Source organism: Cyprinodon tularosa, unplaced genomic scaffold, assembly GCF_016077235.1.
Source record: "Cyprinodon tularosa strain WSP-4 unplaced genomic scaffold, ASM1607723v1 ctg37, whole genome shotgun sequence".
Lineage (NCBI taxonomy): Eukaryota > Metazoa > Chordata > Actinopteri > Cyprinodontiformes > Cyprinodontidae > Cyprinodon > Cyprinodon tularosa.
Genome location: NW_024039085.1, coordinates 1669362 through 1686673, shown reverse-complemented (window position 1 = coordinate 1686673; position 17312 = coordinate 1669362). Strand labels below are relative to the sequence as shown.

General features: G+C 39.7%; 1 protein-coding gene across 1 annotated transcript; it reads left to right on the top strand.

Moving 5' to 3' along the window:
• The first annotated feature begins 69 nt into the window (after nt 1–69).
• On the top strand, nt 70–15006 carry LOC119790644 (golgin subfamily B member 1). Its single transcript, XM_038296258.1, has 2 exons — nt 70–563; nt 3265–15006. Exon 2 carries the CDS (start codon nt 3454–3456, stop codon nt 14260–14262), a length of 10809 nt encoding a protein of 3602 aa, XP_038152186.1. The 5' UTR covers nt 70–563; nt 3265–3453; the 3' UTR covers nt 14263–15006.
• The last annotated feature ends 2306 nt before the right edge of the window (nt 15007–17312 follow it).

The following is a 17312-nucleotide window of genomic DNA, read 5'->3' as shown; positions in this document are numbered from 1 at the left end:
AGTCAGGATGACTACACAGTGAGGCTTCCAGCTATTTATGTCTCCATATTGCAGCCCTCTGGGGGCAGCCCTCACACACCCTTCACCCATTTTAAGAAAATGTAGTTTTTCTGCAGTCTTGCTGAGCATTAACCCACTCTACTTTCTGACTTACGTTCCCAGTTTACTCACAGTTAGCCATCACTGCTAATGGCCAACATAGCTGTCCAGATTTATAAATAGTTTAGAGGCTGTTTGTTTCATCTGTCGGACACCTGACACTGGAGGATCTTTCAGACCCACATGCTAAGCTCTAGCCCTCATTCTTCGGCTCCATGGTGGACACTCTCTGTGGGACAGCTCCTCTATTTCTGTTCGGTCTCCTGTCCTGAGTTCCAATGCCTGCTGCTGGTCAGATCCTCCGAGATTTCACAGTGGACCCGAAACTGAATTTGGATTATCCTTAGGAAGAGCCTGGATCTTTCAAAGAGTGGTTGTGTAAGGTGACAGTCCACAACTTGATCTCTTTTGGGAACGGGGAGTTATTACACAATCCCAAAAATTATGGATAATGAACCAGGAAGGTAAGACTATGAGCTTACTGTGTGTTACATACTAAAACCTAATTTTAGGTTAATAAATAAGTACATTGATAATGGAGAGAATTTAAGTAAATGCAAATTCACACACAAAAAAGCCCCCAAAATTTTTTTATCCTAAACTCTTCTGGTTGAAGTTTTCTCTCACCTTCCTGCAATTTGAAAACATTTGGTCCATTCTGTTCTAAAAGGGACAGCTATGACGCTGTTTCAGCCCTTCATGGGGCCAAAGCTGAAATTTACTCGTCTTTGGTGTCGGGTTTTAGAGCTGCAAACCCGTCACTGGACCAAAATAAACCTGTCACAAGCAAGAATGAAAAAAAAAAAAATCCTCTTGACAGTTAGAGAGAGAGAGATTTCTGCTGCATAAAAACACATTTAGAGTAAAGAAATTTCTCATGGCTGGATATGTTTTTATTCAGATATTATGAAAGATGTGGATTACATTTCCAACAATCTGAATGAGCTTGTTAAAAGGAATTTTTATAGTTAAGCTCTTTTCTTAATTCAAAGTTAGCAGAAAAATCTCCACCAAAGGACAAATAGTTTAAATTGCAATTTATTTAGTGCTGACTAAGCATGTGTGAAAATGTGCATGAAATGAATTTTCTCCAAATCAGAGAATAATAATGATTCATTCAGGATATTCTGAGCAGGTTGACGTCTTCTTGGAATTTGCTCTCCTTTAAGCACGTGACGATACTGAGGTACCTTCAAATCATTGACACTTTTTCTGAAATTCTTAACAAGTTTTCACTTACTGTTATAACTTAAACTAAAATTATATTAAAGTTTATAAATAGAGATAAGTGTGAATTGTAAGGCCAGTGAATTCAAGTATATAGAACCACAGTCAGCGTTCAGTTTTTAAATTGTTTACACATACTCACTAATAGTATATCAAATTTTGTTCTCAAAGAATATTTTAATCATAAAAATGCTTTAAAGCAAATATTAAATCTCCTTGATTTTGAAACAAACATTTTTATGACTATATTAAGCGTCATATGAATACATTAAATTGTATTAGCTTTATCTGCTGTTAATTATCTAATCTTACGTCTGAAGACTAAAATTAGAAGTATTTCTGGTACAGCATATTCTACTTTCCACCTGCTGCACTCTCTATAATAAACTGAATGGCTTTTCCAAGACTAGTCTCAAGTAGGTCATACGAGTATTTTTACAATTTCTTTCAGACACTTGTTGCCTAAAACAGCTAAGCTCAGTTAAGCACTTCAAACAGCTCATGTCTTAAATTATTGCTAAATAAGCATCATTATCTGGCTTCAGATGCAAAATGAACTTGTGTGTTTGTGTGTGTTTGTGCTCTGTTAAACCTGCACTGATGCATCCTGATCACCCAAAATAACTCACGTGAGTCTGCCTTTTCTGAGCCTAGCAACAGAGAGGTTTTCTTACCAACATGTCCGTGAAGGTCATGGTGATTGAGAGAAAGGATTTGCAGAGCTGTTTTCAGAACCACATACAGTACATTGCTGCTTAGTTCAAAGAGGGAAAAAAAAATAACTTATCATAAACGAAACATCATATTGACAGAGCTGAAGGGATCTTAGAAAAACCCTTATGCACGCAGTTCCTTAAAAAGGTATTGACAAGATAATTTTGACACATTAGAGCAAGACATAGCAGTGCATTATTGTAAATGGATTGTTGTTGTTTTTACAACTATTTCAAAACAGATAAAAAAATATATATACGTTCAGCATGCCGTTTTTCTTTTTGAGTTAAAACTTAAACCATCTTTGGCAGCAACAACAGCTTTAGGCATATGTCTATACCTTATGCAAACAGCTCAAACTCAGTAGGAAAGATAGATGTGGGAACATCAATTTTCTTTCTTATACTACCACCAACTCTGATTTTTGATTAAAATTTGAAATCTAAGCCTTTCCAGAACATTTATGCTTTTTGAAATAAACCACTCAGTCGTAGCTCTGACTGTATGTCTGGGATGTGGAGCTCTGTAATATTATCAAGGCTTTTGAAATGCTTACTGGATTGTCCTGAATTTATCTTAGTTAATTTCTGACAAGCTTCCCTGTCCCTGCTTGCCAATGCCTACTGTAATGTTGCCACTATTATGTTAACCTGTGGAGATAGCTATGTTCAAGCTGATGCTCTATATTAACTTTCTTGGCATATTTGAATTATGTTATTGTTTTATAACCAAACTCAGCAGCAAAGCTTCTAAATCTTATCAGTCTCAAATCACTGAGTCTTAAAACTGCTGTATTTATACAAAATTAACTTGCACACAGTGGGTCTCTAGTAGAAGACTTCTGAAAACAATTGGTTGCAGTACAACCAATTGGGGGAACTAAAAGTTGAGGTAACTAATAGAAATGCAGAACACACAACAAAATGCACAACTCAGAAAACATCATGTAAAAATGTGAATAAAGTGTGTTATTTTTCTTTCACATCACAGCTATGTGCTTCATTCTGTTGGTGTGTCAGATAAAATACAAATAAAATGCATAAATGTTTGTTGATGTTATGGGAGAAAATGAGGAGAAGTTAAAAGGGGGGAATACATTTGAAAGGTGCTGCCTTTCAAGTTTTATATCACACACCATTGTCAAGAATGAAGGTTTTTTCTTTAAAATGTTTATTGGTTATGTTATCAGTTATAGGCTAATTTGTTTTTATTTTCTTCTTCCAGGACAGCAGCAGATTTAAGGATTAAGTGTGTGGAGCCAAACTGAAAAAGGCAATGCCTTTGGAGCAAAACCTGAACAGAGGCCCCAATCTCCGGGTGCAGCAGCTCCACCAGAAGAAACAGCGTGAATCGTTTCGGTCTATATTTTCTATTGAATGACTGAACAACTGTTTTGGTCTGTAAGTCTAAATCATGACCTCAGTGGAAAAACGCCGCTCAAGCAGAAAGAGCGGTGGGCATAGGAAACAGAGTGATGGAGGCTTCAGTGACACGTCTAGTGGAGGTTCCTTCCTAGACGAAACTGATCGGGAGGTCAGCAGTCTGACAGACAGAGCATTCAGAAGCCTTTGCATCGGGGATGAGGCTATTTATAACGACTCTGACCTGAGTTTGTCTTCGCCGAGCACCAACTCAGACAGACAGCTGGCTTTTGGCGGAGAACAAGAGGAGAAAGAAAGAGAGGACCGAAAGAGAGTGGCCCAGAAGAATTTCAACCTCCGGATGCAGCAATATGGACACGAATGGATCACTGGAGGGATCTATGGAGCAGAGATCCACAGAGATCCGCAGTGGGAGGCTCATGGGGATAGGACACTGGGGATGGTTTCTGCCACATTCCAGCACTCCCTAGTGGAAACCTCACAGTTGGACAAGTCTCTGAGGGCAGAGAAGCTGTCCTTCCACAGCAATGGAGCCACAGAGCTACATTCACAGCAAAGCAGAAGCAACTCTAGAGTTTCTTCTCTCATTAGAGCATTTGACACTGACAGGCACAGAGATGGACCGGGAACAGATGATATGATTAGAGAGCAGAATGATGAGCCAAGTTGGGACAAATCTGCTCTGATGAGTATTCAGAGAGAACTTTCTGAATTCTCATGTCAGCAAAATTTTAAAAGTCATAATTTTCATCCTGCCGGGTCATTTTCATGTCGGGATGCCAACTTCTGTCCCTCTGAAGCAGAAAAAATGGCCCAAATATCTCACAGCTACATGAAGTCATCACAGATTAAACACAGTATGTCTTCACAAGTGAACTGCAGCTCCAACTTCTTTATCCATAGTGAGTTTAGTCCCTTTAAGCTATGGAGAGATTATAACAGGTTTCCTTTCCAGGGAGCAGAAGCCTCAGGCTTTATGCATTACTCAGGGTTTCCTAAATGGTATCAGACACCAATGTACAATGAACTTTCTCTTGAAAAACAAGCCGGTAGTCATTGTAGAGAAATCAGACACCCGAGGAGCCACCTTGAATATCCACGCTCCATCTCAACATCCTCTCAGCTTCAGAGACCTTCAGCTGTGGAGAAACGCTGTGAATCTGAGCTGGCAGTTCATCATCATCACAGGAAGTGGGCACAAAGCCTGGGGACTAACAAACTTCCAACCCATCGCCCGTCAACTGCGTCGCCCTCAACAGACATGTCTCGACGTGTCAGAGACACCATCAGCTCTGTCAAAGCTCTGCAGCAGAAGGTTAAAATGATTTCAGAGCATGAAATGAGCAACCAACATGGAGTGTTCAACAGCACTGAAAGCTGGATTTACTCAGGCAACAATGCATTGCCAGTGGGGACTAATGTTGTCAGCGATAACACAGTAAGTTCCTTTAGAACTGGTCAACTGCTGACTCCTTCTGTCCAAAAACATCAGGACACAGATATATCTCATTTACAACAGTATGAAGTGTCCCCTCAACCAGTAGAGCATGCTCCAGTGCGAGCTGAAAGCAGAGGAGCAACTCCAGAGGTCAGGATGTCCAGCTACAGATCCCGAGCCTCAAGCCTTCTCTTTAACCTAAAAGACAACAGAAAAAGAGTGAAAAGCACTTATAGTCCAAACAAATTTAAAGGCTTTGATACACTGGAGAAAAACCAACAGCCTTCTATACAGGAGCCACATGAAATTACATTCACTGATTCCAATATTCAGTGTCTCCAGCAGGAAATACCTAGAAGGACAAACGCTTCTGTAAACAAGTATCACATCCCTGGACTATCACTTACATCCCAGACTTCTCATACTGCCAGTGTTAACACAGGCCAAGATCCAGAAAACACTGAAATCAATTACCAGGCATCACAGATGCAGGGTCAGATGGGTTACAGCTCTGGACTCACTAACTCCATGCCTTCAAGTTACTCCAACAATCAGCTGTTAGGAATTGGGCAGAATCCCAATCAATCTCTTGCAGCATTTACTCCTTATAGCCAAGAAACGTATGGATCTGGAGAAGTCAAGCAGCCTTACTCAGCTATGGACACAGTAAGACTGAGTGTTGACAACAACCAGCGCAGTTTAAATAACACTACAGGAAGGATGTCCACAAAGGGGGAGAATCTCAAAGAAAGCAAACTAGATCACAAAAATGTGTCCCTGCAGGATAACTGGAGACAAACAAGCAACCAAAATACAGAAAGCAACCAAATCAAAACCAGTGTTTCGCCAATGAGAAAGAAAACATGGTCTTTCATAGACGGCTCAAAGCAGGAAACTCTGGAAGGTAGAGAAACAAAACAGTTAACAGATGCAAATTTAATACAGAATCACAAAAGAATTACCAATCAATATGACACAGGCATAAAAAATCTTGATTTTACATCAGACAAAGGAATAAACATGCTAACAGCAGACCATATTAAACAAAATATACCAGTTCTAAATGAGAAAAAACAAACTAAATCGGATTTTGAGAAGGAAAATTCAGCACTTTTAATCCCAGGAAATGCATTTACCAACACAAAGGCAAATCAGGTAAAGGACATACCGAATGTGGACATCACATGTGAACAGGTTGAGGAATTCCACATGAAGCCACAATGTTTTCCAGCAGAGCTAGCCAAGCCCCAACAACAGGCTCATGAAGAGACACCCAAGAAAGAACAACCTGGGTTTATTTTAACAGGGCAAACTGGTTTAGAGACTATCAAATTACCAAAATCAGAACCAATACAGCTGACAAATATTAAACAAGTCAAAGAGGAACATACAAATACATTTGAGAAGAAAGATCAATATGGAAATAAGTTAAAAAACAAATGGATTAGGCCCAATGAAGACAAGCAGATAGAGGATGAAAAAGAATTGGTTCAGAAGCCAAAAGACAAGTCAACAAATAGCACGAAGAAAATCCCTAAGATGCTCAAAACAGAACAAGCTGAAACAGAGAAGCTAAAACAGGAAAACATAAAAACTGAACTGGCAAAGACTGAGACGCCTGAGAGGGTCGGAGCCAACCAAGTTAAATATGATCAGCCCATTAGCGTGCAAGCAGAGGAAAAACAGCGAGACACAGAAAAAGCTGAAGGAGAGCAGATGAAAGAGAAGAAAATCAAGAATGAAAAAGTGGAAGAAGAACAGATCAGATGTGAAGAAAAGGAGCAGAAAGACCAGTCACAAACTGAAACACTAGACATGAAGCAAATGGATGCTGAAGTGCTAGAGGTCAAAACAAACCAAATAAAAGGAGAGGATGTCAGAGAAGCTGGGGATGAGAAAGATTTAAGTCATACATGTCAAATTAATTCAGAGCTGGCTACATCCTCTACATGTAACAGTGAACACACAAAGGTAGAGATAAAAGGAAAATTGGAGCAAAAGGAATCCAAGCTATCAAAAACAGAAGACCTGCTCGAGAGGTCAGCTAAACTCCAAGCTCCACAACAAGACAGGCAGGAACCAGACAGAGTGGAGCAAGTTAAGTCAGAGTTAGCTAAAGCCAAAGCAGAGTTAGCCAAAATAAAAGAGAAAATGAGAGGAGAGCAAAAAGAAAAGGTTAGAAATATTCTTTTTACTGATGAAGAGAGTACCTTGAAAAACCTTGATCATATACATACAAATACTGTTAGTAATGCAGACAGCAAAAACCAGAACCACCCAATAGAAATGCAAATCCATGCAATTCCAAATGATTATGAACGGCTTAGGGAGAAATATGGTTTTACTCAAGCTGTGTCAGCAAACTGCACCAAAATGTCTGTCACAGAAAATGTTCTCTCAAACGATGTCAACAAGACCGAAGCTGAGTCAGGAAATAATTCAAAATCAGTTAATGGGCCTTCTTTAAAGAACTTTATTTTGACATCACAAACAGAAAATAAGGAATGCGTCAGAAGTTTTGGGGGCAATGAGGATACAGGAAGTCAGTTTCAACACAATGATGCATTAAAAAAGACACAGTTATTAAGCTCTCACTCTCACCAAAAAAATTTGAAGGATAAATCTAACAATGCAGCAGAGAAATTGAAGGAAAACACTGCCCCGAAATTGGAAAAAATAAATGTTTTTAAAGACGTAGCTCCACTGCAAAAAGTATCTGCTTCGGTTAAACATGAAAGAAATTCAATTGATCAACGTACAAACTCAAGACTAGATATGGCTGTAACTCCACCTAGAGCTTTATCTCAGAAGGAGAAAGCTCAAACTAAGCAAGAGATACTGACTTCCAAAATAAAAGCTCATGCTGAAAAAGAGATCTCTGCGATAAAAGAAAAGACCTTGTCTTTACCAGAAGGTTTTATTGGTAAAAGTTCCACCAAGCACTTAGCAAACGGTCAAAGTGCTAATGTTCAGCAGAGGCCTTTTTTGCAGGAGGTGTTTAAGAAGCAAAAAAACATGGCTTCTAATAAAATCACACCAAAGCATCAAGTGGAGCCTTCAGAGGTACAAAAAGAACCAACCGCATTTGCTTCATCTTTGAGCGATGATACAGCAGGTCGTGGTGATTCTGCCGACTGTTTAGAAGAACCAACTAATCAACTAACAGGGACAAATGTGAGTAAAGCCTTGAATGGGCATATGGAAAAAGAAGGAAATCTCATAGAGACATCTGAAAAACTGCTGATAGAAGTCAAAGAGGAAACTCCTTCCAAAACAAAAGAAGATCTAGCACAAAGTACAAGTCTGTCTAAACCAGTGACTGTAGTGGATACCAAAACTAAAGAAGCAGCTTGCAGTGAGTCAGGACTGATTGCGAGTCTGAATAAAAAAGAACCTTCGCTATCAAATGACACTGTACAGATTATGGGCATCATGGTTACTGTAGTAGAAAGAGAACCGATGCAGAGCACTGGCTCCCTAAAAGACGATGTGGAAAAACAAACTGCTGCAGCAAAAGTAGATTGCAATAAACCAGAGAGAGGCAAAGAGAATCCCAGCCACAAGGAAGCAGAAGAAGATAAGCATACCCTTGTTGAGCATAATCGTATAAAACATATGCAAGAAGCTTTAACGTTGGAGGTGATTGACAAAGAAGTAACAGCTGAAACGACAGATCTCAAACTTGATGCAGAACATCTAAGAAAAAGAAAACCTGAGACAATGGCTGTATCATCCAAAGATAGACTGTTGGACCAAACTCAACACCAAAGGGAGAAATTTGTAGAGGAAAGAAAGGATGCCACAGTTGAAATATCAAAGGAAAAAATGTCAGAAAACTCTAAAGACACAAAAAGAAAAGATGATGAAAAGCAACAGAAAATGCAAAAAACACTTATAGGTGAAGTGTCTCATGAAAAAGTTAACAAAGCTGAAAATAATTGTCCCGTCAAAGATGATACAACTGGTGAAATCCTTTCCAAAGCCAAATGTGCACCAACACAAGAAGATAACATCTGCCCCTCTTCCTCATCTAGCTTATTCAGCTTTGGTAGTCCCAGCAATAATCTAGTCTTGAATGAAACGAAACATGTGTCTCAGAACCTTCAATCAAATGAAAAACATAATGCGGAGCATAATAAGGAAGATACTAGTGTACATATTGGCAACATTGCTATCAGAGTTATGCCATCTGGAGGTAAAGAAGATCATGTGGGTATGATGGAAAAGAGTAAGATCAAAACAATTTCTTCAAGTAAGGATTCTTCCTATGAACAGTCACAAGTTGCAACATCTAGTGGAGAAAGAAAAGCAAAGATTTCAAATACTGGAAGCTGTTCTGAAAACTCAATTCCGGCAAAGAGTGAGGAGATAATAGAAGACAATCTGGAAGAAAAATTAGCTGTACAGTATGTTCTCTCGAGTGTGAAGAAACTGTCTGACACACTGAAGGCAAGTGATAAACAGAACAAAGAAAATACAACCAAGGAACATATTGAAACTCAAGGCAAAAAGTTTGATTCAAGTGTACAGCTAATAGAAGCAGACTATTTTCAAGTACAAGGGCCAGAAGAGACAAGCGATATGTCTCAAAACAAGATCAGACCTGAAAATGGTTTAAAGGAAAAGGACATTCAGCAGTTATTACCAAGCAAGACAATGATCAGCAATGAACTGCATGAGGATCAAAGAAGTGATGTTTTTGTGTTTACTGTTGATCAGAGTGAAAGAAAAGCAAATCAGTCACTTTTAGCAAAAACTCAAGGTGAAAACTTGACAAGAAAAACAATGGAAAATGAAGATAATATAGTTGCTTCGAAACAGACTGATGGTTCCATGGAGAGTAGAGGTGATAAAAAGATGGAAGCAGAGCAATCTCTCACTACCACAAAACACAATGAAGAGAATCGGTTTGACTCCTCTGTGAAGGAAAGGCATAATTTAAGTAATAAACATTTAAGAAACACACACTTTGCTAAAGAAAAATCGGAGGTTAAACCAAAACCAAAAGAACGAGTCTGTGCAGTTCCTGAGATATCAGCTATTGCAGACTATGCCAGGTTAAAGGTAATTGTTTCAGAGGATAAAGAAGACCTTCAGAATCAGCAATTACCACCAAACAAAAGGGAAGGGTTCTTCCCACTAATTCAGACCCGTCATAGCAGATGTCCTGTGTTTACTGACGACCCACAGGACCGTTCTATGAAAACCCAAAGCTTGCCAAATAAGACAGAGATAAGTGCCACAGTCGATAAAAAGCCCAAATCTGTAGGATTTCCAATAATGGAGAAGGAACACCAAAAAACTGGCATGTTTAAACTAGGAGATAAAGAAAAGCAAGAAAAACTGAATGCCAAAATGAACATAAGTTCTTTAGACAAAAATAAAAGTGCTGAGAATCAAACTGATATAAACAAGTCAACCTCAGCCAAGACAGAGCTATTGGTACAAGCAGCAGAGAGACATCAAATGAGTGCCAAAGAAGAACAGCAACAGAGGAAAGCCACACATGAAGAACAGAGAAGAGCGACAGAGGAGCAGCAAAGGATGTCTGAACAAGAGGAGCAACAGAGGAAGATCACAGAAGAAGAGAATATCAGACAAACTGAGGATGAACAACAGGGAAGAGCAGCAGAGGAACAGCAAATGAAGACTGAAATAGAGGAACAACAGAGGAAGCTTGCAGAGATCAAACAACGGAAAAGAGAAGCACATGAGCAGGAACTTAAGGGTGTTCCATTTGAGGAACAGAGGAGTATTGCAGAAGATCAAAGAAAAGTAGAACGGAGAAGAGCAGCAGAGGAGCAGCAAAGGAGGGCTGCACAAGAGGAGCAACAGAGGAGCATTGCAGAGAATGAACGAGAAAGAAGAGCAGAGTGGGAGCAGCAAAAGTGGGCTGCTCAGTTAGAGCAACAGAGTGGAATTGCCGAAGAAGAGCAAAAAAGACAAGCTGCACACGAGGAACAGAGAAGAGCAGCACAGGAGCACAAAAGGAGGGCTGCACAGTTAGAGGAACAGAGGAGGATTGCAGAAGAAGAGCAACGAAGAAAAGCTGCATATGAGGAACAGAAAAGAGCAGCATGGGAGCAGCAAAGGGGGGCTGCACAGTTAGAGGAACATAAGATTGCAGAAGAAGCGCAAAGAAGAAAGGCTGCACATGAGGAAAAGAAAAGAGCAGCACAGGAGCAGCAAAGGGGGGCTGCAGAGTTAGAAGAACAGAGGAGGCTTGCAGAACAAATGCAAAGAAGAAAAGCTGCATATGAGGAAAAGAAAAGAGCAGCACAGGAGCAGCAAAGGAGGGCTGCACAGTTAGAGGAACAGAGGAGGATTGCAGAAGAAGAGCAAAGAAGAAAGGCTGCACATGAGGAACAGAAAAGAGCAGCACAGGAGCAGCAAAGGGGGGCTGTGGAGTTAGAGGAACAGAGGAGGATTGCAGAACAAAAGCAAAGAAGAAAAGCTGCATATGAGGAAAAGAAAAGAGCAGCACAGGAGCAGCAAAGGAGGGCTGCACAGTTAGAGAAACAGATGAGGATTGCAGAAGAGCAAACAAGACAAGCTCCACATAAAGAGCAAGAAAGAAAAACATCAGAGGAGCAGCATAAGAAGCTTGGAGAGGAATCACAACAGACAGCAGCAGTACAAGAAGAATTACAGAGAGGAGCAGAAGAGGAGCAAATAAGTCTTGGACAAATAATACAGATGAAGGAAGGTGCATATGAACACCACAAAGGGAAAACTGAACAGGAACACCAAAGAGCAGCAGAAAAGCAGCTAAGCAGAGCATTGCAAAATGAACAACAGAGGAAAGGAATAGAAGAGAAACAAAGAAGAGCTTCACAATTAAAACAGAGCGAAAAAGAACATGAACAGCAATTAAAAACTGCAGAAGAGAGGAGGCAAAGAAGAGAAGCGGAGCAACAAGAGGGAGTTGGTCAAAAGGATGGACAAATTACAGTTTTTCCAGAAGAACATAAACACAGGGAATTATATGACCAAAAAACAAAATCCTCACACAATGAGCAACAGAGAACAGCCTCTGAAGAGCAACAGAGAAGAGCTGTGCAAGAGGAGAATCAAAAGGAGGACTTAGAGGAGAACTGGAAGAGGGTTGCACAAGAAAAGCAGCAAAGGATACCATATTTGATTGAAGGGAAAATACAAGTTAAACAGGTCAAAGAGCAAACACAAGCACAGATTGAAATGGAAACAAAGGGAAAACCAAGAGTGGATGTAAATGCTGGTTTGATTTCAGAGAAAGAAAGCATCAAACAGATGCAGGAACATAAAATGCTGTATCGTATTGAAGAGACAAAGAATGAAGGCGAAAAGGAGAAATCTGGAAAGTTGGAAAATGATAACAAAACTGCTGAAAAGGAGAAAATCATGAGAGAAAATAGAGTACAAAAACATGTCAAAGAAAGTGTTAAACCACAAGATTTTACACCAACAAAAACAGAATATGACACTGATGTTGAAAAGATGAAAGGTGAGAAGTTAACATCTCCAAAAGACAAAGCCGTAGACCTTCCAATGGAGATGGGAAAAAGAGTCTCACAGAACACGGATGCTCTGCAGTATTACGCAATCACCTCAAACAACAGAGAGAAAACACCCAGGGATAGACAGTTGTCCCCCACTTCACCATTACAAAATCAAAATAAAAAACTACAAGAGCCTGAATCATCCAATAACTTGTTGTACCACACTAGACCTCACAGACCTCAAGCTGCTGTATCCCCAGCTCCATATCTACCTCGTTCCAACACCTCCTCTCCTGCTCTTGGTGCCAAGCCTTTAATGTTTAGAGTAAAGGATAACACCATCCGAGGTTCCTCTTTCACAAAGTCAGTGAAGCCACGTTTCCATAAGAACTTCGGAGAGGATTTCTTAATGGGTTTAACGTTGGATGGAGGATCAGATAAAACAGGGGAAGACCAGGAAATACTTAGACAAAATCGAGGGACCCCAATTAATCGCTTTGCTGCTATCAATGACTCAGCAGCTGCTCTGCTGTCTTCATCACAGGATAACTCAAACTCTTTGCATCATCTTAGACCATATTCTAGGAGAGGTATGGCAATGGATGATGATGAATCCCGCTCTGTCATTAGTAATATGTCAGAAGATGTAGAAAGCTTTGCTACCAGTGCAGCTGATCTGACCGACATGCAAGGCCTGTTTGACTTTGACAGACCGGAATCAGCTTGCAGCTTCAGCAGTGATATTTCTCGTTCTATGGGCAAACCTCCAGCTGTTCCACCAAAAAGTGAAAAAGCCTTGCGCAGAGCTCAAAGGTTAACCTCTAGAAGAATAAAGAAAGAACTCTCAAAGGTGGCAGCAGAAAGTCCTCTGAGAGTTGGGAAAGACGATTCCAGTTTTCCTTCTTCATCCCAATCATCCAATGAGGTATGCTCCTCCAACTACCATGCTGTGGCTTCTCCCCACTTTACTCCACCTGTTGCTGTTGCTCTTGCCCCAGCTCCAGCTCTTGGATCTAGCTTGCATTCTTCTCATAAAGATCACAAATCCTCTCATCACTCTTTTCATGCCTCTCCTCATGCCACTGACCCCATATCTATTCCCAGTTCCTTGTCTCATGCTGGCTCTGCAGTATCGATTAATGGTTCTAGTACTGCTTCCAAACCTGTTGCCCTTCAAACAGTTGCTCATGTGTCTTCTTCTCCAGCTCTCCATCACGTCAATCACCCGGCCACCTCAGTGACACAATACCATGTTGAGTCAGCCAATTATCCTCAATCCTATCCATTGACGCAGCGCAAGGTTCTACAAGACCCGGGATCGGGTCAGTACTTTGTTGTGGATGTTCCTGTTCAAGTAAAAACAAAGACTTTCTTTGACCCAGAGACAGGAAAATATGTTCAACTGAAAGTACGCCAGACTGGTCTAAACATTTCTCAACCCCAGCTTCAACAAACCTACCAACAGCCTCAAATCCAACCACAAATACATATAAGGCAACAAAAACAGCCCCTATCTATTAACAGTAAGCCTTTCAGTCTATATCAACACAATAATGGCACTTCCCAAAACTACCAGACAGCAGTTGTCAACTCGGTGCTCCCGAGCAACACATCAGTCCTAGCAACTCAACAGGTCTTAAGGCAAAACCACAGCTACGGAAATCCTGAAGTAGATCAGAACTCTGCTGGGCATCGCTACAGTCCAGAGAAGACACCATACATGGACACGGTTAATGACGTCACCAAAACATACAATTTGGCCAACAGCAAAGAGGACACATGCAATCCTTCGATCCAGTGCGACAGCCAGCTTGATAAAAGTTCTGTTTGTGAGAACGACCACTCAGCTAATTCAGAATATCAGTCCCGCCACATCATAGCCATAAGTGAGTTAGAAGATTTCATGGAGGTGTCTGACTGGTGACAGCAAAAAATGACATAGATTTTAAAATCTATTTGCCAAAATGATAAATGAAACAATGTATAAATGCAGATACATATTTAGAACAACCTCCTTAGTTGAAACACATCTTGTTTTTGACTAAAGTTGTCATGGTGACATGCTCTTAAACTGCTGATGATGTCTTTTTCAGAGATTAGATGTTCTATTCTATATTTATTATTCTATATTTATTGTTACCATTCCACTTGACTTTGAATGTCAGAAGCAAACATATGTCTCCTGGAATTACAGAATCATCCATATCCAATTTCCTCATGCGGTAAACATACCTTATATATACAAATTGCAAACCCCCTTTTATGAAATGCTTTTGTCCTTGTAAGAAAATGCATTTGTACGGCATTATAAACGATGAATGGACTGATATACTTTCCTGTTGTAAAAGCCTTGTAATGCATGAAATATTAACTCTTTAAAGCCAAACATTTACAAATGGTATACAACATAACTTTTTTTGCGCAGCAACAGTGTCAAAATAAACATGGTGACATGCTAGTGATGAGGTGTTGCTGTTTTAAAAGTTATACAGTAGTCTATTTTTGAAAGAGGGATGTTTCTAGGAGTGCTTTTGTGTTGCTGTGAATGTAGCAGGGACTTTTTTAGACAACAAAAACACCTATTTCCCATCATGTGGATGTTGAAATGTTTCTTTTGAGGGTTTAAAATAATAATAAAAGAATCTGGAGGATTTCTGAAATAGATGTATTTTATTTTTACAATTTTGTTTTTTTCACAAGTGAAAGCCTGTATATGTAAAGCTTTTGATGATGGTTTGTAAGTTGTTTGAGTCCTACTTTTTGATGGATGGCTGGCTGGTGGAGGAGTCTGCATGTGTGACAGGAGTCATTGGCTCAATCGGACTACCTTTCATCTTTTGCAGGGTCAACAGTTAGAACTCTATCCAGGGTAGGACAGGAGCTCTTGAACTGCTGTGCTGAATCCATACAAGCTTCAGCCTTACAGAGGTCATTAAGCAGCAAATGTTAACATAACTGACACGGGTCAAAATCGGACTACACCCTTATAAAAAAGAACTACAAAAAAAGTTACATGAATATAAAAAAAATGACTGAAATGTCTCGTTATAAAACCCAAAATATATGAAAATTTATGAATTGGCTTGTGTCACGCGTATTACATGTGAGAAGATAACGTTTTTGTTAAACTCTTTGAGGTAGACTATGCTGATGCAATCTGTCTCATAATGGATTGTGTAATCTGTAAGGTTCTTAGTAGTGAACAGGGACAATAGGAGTTCCCTATGCTGATGTATTCTCGCAAGAAAGCCTAGTGCTTCATCCTGCTTGCTCCTTCCTAGCTGCATGCACTATTTGGATAACACTTATTATTGTGACTGAGGACCCACTCCCACTGTGGCTTAAGCGTCATTGCGAGTCTTGAATTTCATCCATTGTCCACTACAGTTATCCCTACCAGACGATTTGTTGTTTCCTTGTTGACATGATTCACCACCTTCAGGACAAGTAGTTCCCTTCCCAAACTGAGGGTGGCTGTAGTGATACTCTCAAGTGGAATGTCATAACAAATTTGACATTTTACCAGTTAGGCCTACCATTAACTGACAACTAAACACAGCATTAAATACTCACATCAATGTACTAACATTAAAGATGAAAAATACTAAATTAATTTCTTTTGTGTTTTATGGGAGAAAAGGGAAAGTTATGTTCTTCTTCAAGTCATGTATAAGTCTCCAGTGTAGCTAAAGATACAGGACAACTGCTCAACAACTTTCATTTGTCTATTATGCAGAAACAAATTGTTAAATTAGACAGCATACGTGTGTGGTGTGGCTATGGCACTCTGGGAGTAACAATTTGACTGTCAACATTTAGATAGGAATAGATACAAAAAGCCTTTGGCCAGTTACCTAAGTAGGTAGATGCAGCAAAGTAAAACGCTACAGAAAAATTAAAGAAACTGTTTACACTTAATAAAACAGTGAGCCTGAAATGTGTTCCATCATTTGTGGATTTAATTGAAGTTATACAATCATATTGCTTATAGGAAAACATAGTACAGCAGGAAACATCATGGGAGAACTAAAATATCTAAACTCACATGAGAGAAGCAATCTCAGACCAGAACAATAAAGTACATATAGTACTAAACAACCTTCAGACAGAACAGAATAAAATTAGATAATTTTTTAGGGTATTTTATCCTGTTTTTCTTTCGTTACAATTAATACAGTATTTAATTTCCTAACAGAAAAAAACAACTTTAGTCTACTTCAAAAAACAACTAGAGTAACCATACACATAAATAATACTGTATAAACCATATATTGTTATGGTCTTGCTTGCATATTACATATCCTTGTCTTACCATTAAAGGGCCTTTATCTGTTAAGTTTTATAATGGATGTGCTGTTGCTCCCCTGAGAAGTAGTTACCTGCTTTGACCACTGTAGGGCAGAGGAGAGCAGATCCCAAACTTGAGCATAGGATACATGAGAAGGATGTTACATGGGGAATCTTAAATTACGTATCACTTTAGCAGATTTAAACACAACCTTTAATTCGTAACATCTAAGATATTATGACTTAGGTTTAGGATCCATAGTGCACACTCTAGATAACATCTGTGTGTACATGTCCTAAAATTTAAGTTTAGATGGGATTAAAAACTCTAGGAACAAAGCCAGCACACTTTCCACTGATTCCATGCCTTTCATAAGAATCATACATACTGTCTGAAGGGTTAAATGTGTTGTGTAATTTCATTTGGCTTTGGCAGAGCTGAAAGCCAGCAGAAGCCCTGGCTCAGCAGTTTAGCCTGCCCAATAAAGCAGCAGGCTTCATACCACTGGGACAATCTGACGACCGCAGCCAGAGACAAGCCCATGCCACTCTGTCCAGCAGCCGGAGACACAAAGACGTCCCGCTTCTGTGTGTGCATGAAGAGAAAGCTTCAAGAAAAAAGAGTACATGTTGTGCTTAGACAAACTAAAAAAAATTCTTTTTGAATATGCAAGAGGGGCAAACCCT

What these genes read in the sequence shown, in the direction of transcription:
- LOC119790644 (XM_038296258.1), top strand. Translation starts at nt 3,454, where the DNA reads ATGACCTCAGTGGAAAAACGCCGCTCAAGCAGAAAGAGCGGTGGGCAT.